The sequence below is a fragment of the Pantherophis guttatus genome, chromosome 2 (genome assembly GCF_059756535.1).
Source record: "Pantherophis guttatus breed Tessera chromosome 2, ASM5975653v1, whole genome shotgun sequence".
NCBI lineage: Eukaryota > Metazoa > Chordata > Lepidosauria > Squamata > Colubridae > Pantherophis > Pantherophis guttatus.
Window position 1 is genome coordinate 269,924,374 of NC_142064.1, and position 7,788 is coordinate 269,932,161.

The window sequence follows — 7,788 nt, forward strand, 5'->3', positions numbered from 1 at the left end:
TCAGGTGATTTTGATTCTATGCAACCAAATTTATTTTTGATTTATACAACCAAAGATTGCATTAGGTTTTTTTTTTTTTTTGGCTGCTGCCTGCTCATGTTTAAGTGATTGTCCACTACGACCCCTTTCCCAGCCTAAACCAGGAGCCTGGTGGCGCAGTAGACTAAGCTACTTGTTAAAGTAGTATTTAGCTGCCAGCTGCCTGCAATTACTGCGAGTTCAGTTCTCACCAGGCTCAAGGTTGACTCAGCCTTCCATCCTTCCGAGGTAGGTAAAATGAGGACCCGGTTTGTGGGGGCAATAAGCTGACTTTGTATAAAATAGAACACCGCATGGGGGGGCCCGAAAGCCCTACTAAGCAGGTATATACAAAAAGTATGAAGGCTATTGTTTAAAAGCATTGTAAGCCGCCCTAAGTCTCCGGAAAAGGGCGGCATATAAATCAAACCAATAAATAAATAAATAAATTTTAATTGTTGCCATTCACATTTCATTCTGTCCCTCCTTCTGTATCCTTTTTTTAATGATTCTATTCCACCATTTCTTTGATATTAGTGTAACTCTTTGTCCTACGACAAGCTGCCTGTGGCAAGTTGCCCCACAGCGAGTTGTCCCACAGCAAAGTTGGCTGTAGCGAGTTGGCCACAGCAAATTTTCATAGACCCCCTATGAACTAGCTTGCTAAGAATTCGGGGAGTTAAACTTCCACATCTAAAGAGTGCCCAAGTTGTGGAAAGCTGACTTTGTATAAAAAAGAACTCCGCTTGGGGGGGGGGCAAAGCCCTACTAAGCAGGTATATACAAAAGTATGAAGGCTATTGCTTAAAAGCATTGTAAGCCGCCCTGAGTCTCTGGAGAAGGGCGGCATATAAATCAAACTAATAGATAGATAGATAGATAGATAGATGATAGATAGATAGATAGATAGATAGATAGATAGATAGATAGATAGATAGATAGATAGATAGATAGATAGATAGATAGACCATTTGCCCCTGAACAACCACCCTGAGCTGAAAAAGAGAGTTAGAAAAGCCTATGGCTGATTCTCAAGCCATCCAGGGCTGCCCCTTGGGTCTCCCCTCCTTTTGGTTCAGCCCCTTCCCCACGACCCCTCCCTAGGCGTTGCCAGAGGCAAATCTCCCCCCCCCGCCCATCATCCCAGGTTGCACCAGTCCCTGGAGGGCTTTGCAGAGCTGCGGGGATACAAACCGAAGGGTTAATCCGATAGAGTGGCCGGCTGCTAGAGCGGCCATCCCTGCTCTTGGCGCGTGTGTGTGTGTGTGTGTGTGTTGGGGGGGGGATCCCTGGCAAGGAGCAGCCCCCTCCCTCCCTCCCTTTTCCGCCTTCACCCTCCATTCCTGCAGCTCCTTTGCAGAGAGCGCTTCTTCGGGATTTCGCCTTTGCAATTGCGCGGGGCGGAGGCATTGAGGGGGGGGTGCAAGACGACCCGCTGCCCAAGTGAGTGAAAAATCCCCCCCACCCTCCCCAAAAGCGCAGAAACGGGGGTGCAAGATTGCTCCGCGGGGCTGAGAAGGCGTCGATCAAAAAAAAGCCCTTTTTTGGGGAGGGGGGGAAGACCTTGCTGCAAAGCGACTCCCCCCCCCACACCCCATAGCAGGTGGGCCAAGCTCAGCCTCCCCCCCCCGCCACTCCACTCCCCGCTGGAGAAAGGCTTGCAAAAGGGCTGGCCCGGTTCCAACTTGTCTTCGGGGAAAGGCTTGGATCCCGATCCCATGGTGCTCAGCCGGCTGGGGAGGATGGGGGTTGGAATCGCATCCCGCTCGGAAGCCCCCCCTCCCCTGCTCTGGGGGAGGATTGTGCTAAAGAGGGGAGAGTGATGTTTTCGGCCAAATGTTTTGGAGCCCAACAAAATTGGGTTTGTTTGCAGAAGATGCTGATCTGATATATATATATATATATATCAATAACAGAGTCGGAAGGGACCTTGGAGGTCATTTAGTCCAACCCCCTGCTCACGCAGGAGACCTATACTAGGGATTCGAACCTCCGAACTGCCGAATTTTCTGATAGACAAGCTCAGTGTCTTAGCCACTGAGCCACCTAGATAGATGGTTAATGGAACTATCGTTTGTTGACCATTGTTTCTCAACCTTGGCCAAGGTTGAGAAACAATGATTTAGATCAGGGGTCATCAACCTTTCGGATCTCAGGGACCACTGAATTCATAATTTTAAATCCCGCGGACCACTAATATGAATTTTTTTAAACGATAAATAGTATTTAGTGCAATATAAAAAAATGCAAATCATTTTTCTGCAGACCACCAAAATTTTATCGTGGACCACCAGTGGTTCACAGACCACTGGTTGGTGACCACTGATTTAGATTATCATTGATTTATTCCATTATTTTTGTTGACATCTAGGGAGAAGGCTGTACCCCATTGGCAGCACTGGTGCGAATCTTGGAAACGTTTGTCCTCCACCGTCCCAAAAGGACTCCCTGGTGGACATCAAGGAAGGAACCCCAGTTTGGGCCTGAGATGGGATAAGAACCCCTCCCATGGCCTCCAGCAAAGCGATCCGGAAAGAAAGGGGGGCTCCCTCGTCCCTGCACCTCCCAATCCAGGCTGCTCAAGGAAAGAGAGTCAAAATGGAGGAGAAGGAAACGGCCTGTGCCAAGCTGGCCGAGCGAGTCCAGAAGGAATCCTGCGTCATCCAGGCTGGTGGCCCCACGGAAATACCGAGACGGGGGTCCCCACTGCAGATCAAGCAGGAACCGGACGAGGGCCTGGCCCAGCGCTGGGAAGCCCAGTGGCAGAATTTCTTGAAGATGGTGCAGGCCCCGCATCCTGGTTGGGGCTCGCCTCCGTTGCCAGAACTGGTGGCTTTTAGCGACTCCAAACGGATCCAACCCACTGGCGGGACGACTCCGCAGGTCTTTGGCTGGAAAGTGAAGGAGGAAGTCTGCGAGGAAGAGATGGGGAACACGGAGGCCCAGAGGCAGCTGTTCCGGCATTTTTGCTACCAGGATGCCGAAGGACCCCGCGAAGTCTGCAGCCGTCTCCGGGAGCTCTGCCACCGGTGGCTGAAGCCGGAGAGGCACACCAAGGAGCAGATCCTGGAGACTCTGGTGCTGGAGCAGTTCCTGGTCATTCTGCCCCCGGAGATACAAGGCTCCGTCAGGGACCGGGGACCGGAGAGTTGTGCCCAGGCAGTGGCCCTTGCTGAGGGCTTCCTCCTAAGGCAGAAGGAGGCCCAGTTGGTGAGCGTTGGCCCTATCTTCTGTTTCCCATCTTGTCTTGGTGGATTGGCCTATAGAGCTTGTGTCGGCCTCCTGTAGTTATGATGGGCTGTTTAAGGAACATTGAACTGTGCCCTGAGTCAGGGGCATTGTCACTGCCCCCCGCAAAAGCTGAGGCTAGCCCCCAGAAGCCCATCAAAAATGCTTAGCAATTTGATATATTTTTTGTGTCTTTCAGTCAGTCTTCACTCCTGGCGACCTCACAGACAATCCCCTGTAGTTTTCTTGGCTAGATTTTTGGAAGTGAATTTTCCTTGCCTGTTTTCTAGGGCCGAGAGCGACTTGCCCCCCCCCCGGACGTTCAGCTGGCTTCATACCTAAAACAGGATTAGAACTCAGGATCTCTTCATTCGTAGCTCAGGGTACTACACCAAACTGACTGTCTAGCTGGCACAGTGTTGTTCTCAGCTTTGGCTGGGTGGACTCCAATGTCAGGATTCCAAGTAACATACCCACAGCGAGCAAAACTCCGAGGCAGGTAGATTCCTCAAAGAATAGCTTTATTGGATATGCCATATTAGCCCAGGCGGGTGAAAACCGACTCCCACAGTTTTCACCTAATTAAAAGTAGAAGTTTTTCACTTTCTCAAAACAATCGGTCACATGGTCCAATCAGGACACAGTCCAGTTGCTAGGTGACCTCAGTCCCCTCCTTCCAAGCACCTGCTGGAACGTCCTTGGTTCCCAAGAGAAAGTGTTTTGTTTTGGCTACAAACTCCCAGCTATCTCTACTTCCCCCTCCCTATCTCTTAGTCCCAGTTGTAGCAACCCTGAAGCCTCAAAATGGCCTCAGGTCAGCTTCAGGGTTGACTGGCAGCCCCTCCTTAACTGAAAAGGACCTCCTACAGAAAGAAGAAACCAAAGTGAGGTTAGTCACAATTCAACCTAATCCCTGGTCCCCCCCCTTCCCCCCAGGCTTCTGGGGATAGATGTCATGAAGTTGCTTATTGATTGATTGATTTGATTTATATGCTGCCCTTCTCCGGAGACTCAGGGAGGCTTACAGTGCGTTAAGCAATAGCCTTCATATGTTTGTATATACCTGCTTAGTAGGGCTTTTGGGCCCCCCCAAGCAGTGTTTTTTTTTTATACAAAGTCAGTTTATTGCCCCCACAATCTGGGTTCTCATTTTACCTACCTCGGAAGGATGGAAGGCTGAGTCAACTTTGAGCCTGGTGAGAATTGAACTCGCAGTAATTGCAGGCAGCTGGCAGCTAAGTGCTATTTAACAACACTTTAGTCCGCTGAGCCACCAAGGCTTAACTAACCTATCGGCCTTCACATCCCAACTCCTGACCCAAGTGGCCTCAGAAAGTGGGTACCCCTTCCAGTGGACAAAGTACTGTAATTGACCCCTCCCTATACAGCCTAGAGTCTTAATTTTTTCCACTTCAACTCCCAGAATTCCCCAGCCAGCCATGCTGAATTCTGGGAGTTGAAATCCACACATCTTAAGAGTTGCCAGGTGGAGAAACACTGGTCTAGCAAATTGTTGGTGGGAATCTGTAAATAAATAAATACAAGATGGTGCATGTATTTAATTGAATTCAAATTGTATGTGAAATGATGTCAGATTTAGGTTTCATCCTGGCTACTCCCGTTTTCCAGAGCCATTAATAGAACAAATGGAGCCCTTAGTTTGGAAAAAGGTGGGCAGAAAAGTTTGATCTTTTTTTTAAAGCTTTACGATTTTGCTTCCCAAGAAACTTGTGAACGGGTGCTATTCGGATAACTCCGACTACAACTCCCATCAATGCCACACTTTGGTGGCCACTGTTGGCTGTGGCTGATGAGAATTGTAGTGCAACACATTTCAAGGGCATTACGGTAGTAAGGAAGAGCTGATTTCATAACCTGTAATTACCCAGAATAGGGACGCAGTGGCTAAGACGCTGAGTTTGTCGATTGAAAGGTCGGCAGTTCAGTGGTTCGAATCCCTGGTGCTGCGTAACAGGGTGAGCTCCTGTTACTTGTCCCAGCTTCTGCCAACCTAGCAGTTCGAAAGCACGTAAAAAATGCAAGTAGAAAAATAGGGACCACCTTTGATGGGAAGGTAACAGCGTTCCGTGCGTCTTTGGCGTTTAGTCATGCCAACCACATGACCAGGGAGACATCTTCAGACAGCGCTGGCTCTTTGGCTTTGAAACAGAGATGAGCACAGCCTCCTAGAGTCAGGAACAACTAGCACATATGTGCGAGGAGAACCTTTATTTTACCTTAATTCCCAGAAAAAAGTTTTTTGACGCAAATGCTCTCGTTATTACAGCCAATAAGAACATATTTGAACCAGGCTTCACATGAATATCAATATTTTAATATGAATTTCATCTATCACGCTGTCAGCAATTTGATTCAGGGCAGCACTGCACATTTGAAGATCTTAAATGTTTTTAAATGGCTTGGGACCAGGTGTTCTGTCCCAGATACGGACCCCAAAGAACACAGCACATACAAAGTCTGTACCAAACTTAAATTTACTAAAATAACTCAGTTTCTTCCAAACAAAGGCTGTTAATAAACTTTCTTAACCTTAGCCTACAAGAAACCAAAGATAAAGTAATCACAATCTTACTAAGGTTGGCAGAAAGCCCAGAAGCAATTTTGCAGAGAATCCAGACGTGAAGGAAAATGAACTAAAGTTGTTCCCTACAAATTGCTTCAGTCGGCGTTCCTCCTTAAATAGGCTAAGGGAATGGCCAATTAGCCCCAAGCCTTACTCTCGAGGAGACCTCCTCCTGAGGAGCCACTCTTGCCTTTTGGCAGCTCTGCGCGCCCGTGCATCAAGAAGAGGCTCCTCCTCTTTGTCCTCTTCACTTAAAGGAGCTTCTGGAGGTTCTGGCTGAATCCCCACCTCTGGCACCACATCTTCTCCAGCCTCCTCATCGTCTGACTCGAGTGCCAGCTGCACAGGCTGCTGGCGCAGCACCACACCAGCCTCCTCGCTGTCAGAATCAGCTACAATCCGCACAGGCCGCGTACGGGCCACAACGCCAGGTTATCTGAGGAACCGTCTCTTGCCGGTCACATCTACCCAACCCATCAGAGCAGGGAGGCAGGGAATGTTGCAAGTCCCATCCCCGAGGGAGATACACCTGGTGGGACCCAGAAGAAGGGCCTTCTCTGTGGTGGCTCCCTCTCTCTGGAACATCATTCTCCCAGAGATTAGGACGGTCCGCGCACTAATACTCTCCTGGAATGCGCTGAAGGCCTGGTTCTCCTAGCTGGCCTGGGGAACCCAGAGCGGGATGGAGCCCATTAAATGGCTGGTGTGATTGGCTGTCGCCAGGGCACGGGGTGGGTGGGAGACGGGGGGCTAATTTTGTTATGTTGTACTATATGAATTTATTTGATTCTTTTTGTTTGTTTTTTTGTTTTAAATGTGGTCTTTTATTCTGTAAGCCGCCTTGAGTCGCCATGGACGAATAGGCAGCAATATAAATTCCAGTAAATAAATAAATCGGAATCTCGGTGGCTTTGAGGGCATTTTTGACAACCATACATGTTGTCTTCGACTTACAACCACAATCGAGCCTAACATTTCGATTGCTGATCAAGACAGTGGCTTAAGTGAGTGTTGCCCCATTTTGCGACCTCTCTTGCCAGAGTCGTTAAGTGAATCGCTGCTGCTGTTAAGTTAGCAACACAGTTGTAAAGCAAATCTGGCTTCCCCATTGACGCTGCTTGTCAGAAGGTTGCAATTTCAGTGCCGTTGTAACTGAATGGTCACGAAACAAATGGTTGTAAGTCAAGGACTACCTGTATTGGATTTTTTTTTTGCCATCGTTTTCTTCAGGATGATTTTTTTTTCTTCCAAATTTCCTATCTAGAGATTTCCTTGTGGTCTCCCATTCAAACCCTAACTTTATTTATTTATATATATATAAATATGCGCCGCCCTTCTCCGGAGACTCAGGGCGGCTTACAGTGCGTTAAGCAATAGCCTTCATACTTGTGTATATTTTATACAAAGTCAGCTTATTGCCCCCACAATCTGGGTCCTCATTTTACCCACCTTAGAAAGGATGGAAGGCTGAGTCGACCTTGAAGCCTGGTGAGAATTGAACTCGCAGTAATTGCAGGCAGCTGGATGTTAAATGCTGCCTTAGTAGGAGGCATTAGCCTCCTACGCCACTCAGGCTTGGCCTGAGTCCCTTCGTTTTCCAAGTTCAGCTTAACTTGGCTAGGTGGCACTGCCTGCTTCAGTTTACTTTCCCAGGGTTAATAAAAACAGGATTGTAATATTTTTCAAATTGTCCATATTTTTGTTTCTGTATCACGGGTGCCTTTGAACTGATGGGCTGGTCCTTTCTTTGTTCTTTCAGGGTCAGGATTGCTTTGAGGAAATGACGGTGAATCTTCCAAGGATCCATCAGGTCTGCCTGGGGGCCTCTCGAAAGCTAGGTACTGTAAAGGATGGGGGTTCCCCTCCCCCACGATCCGTATTCTAATCTATTGATAGAACAGCCTGATCCACCTTACAGGGTGGTTGTTTTAAGGGAAATAGGAAGTAGGAATAAAGAT

General features: G+C 48.3%; 1 protein-coding gene across 1 annotated transcript in view; it reads left to right on the plus strand.

Annotated features, from left to right (window-relative positions):
- Positions 1 to 1,275: 1,275 nt before the first annotated feature.
- The window catches only part of LOC117662594 (zinc finger protein 232-like), a 15,676-nt gene continuing 9,163 nt past the window's right edge, over positions 1,276 to 7,788 (plus strand). Inside the window, exons 1-3 of the mRNA XM_034412070.3 lie at positions 1,276 to 1,461; positions 2,390 to 3,228; positions 7,590 to 7,668. Coding sequence (XP_034267961.1) covers positions 2,527 to 3,228; positions 7,590 to 7,668 — 781 coding nt within the window. The 5' untranslated portion in view covers positions 1,276 to 1,461; positions 2,390 to 2,526. The remainder of the gene's footprint in view (positions 1,462 to 2,389; positions 3,229 to 7,589; positions 7,669 to 7,788) is intronic.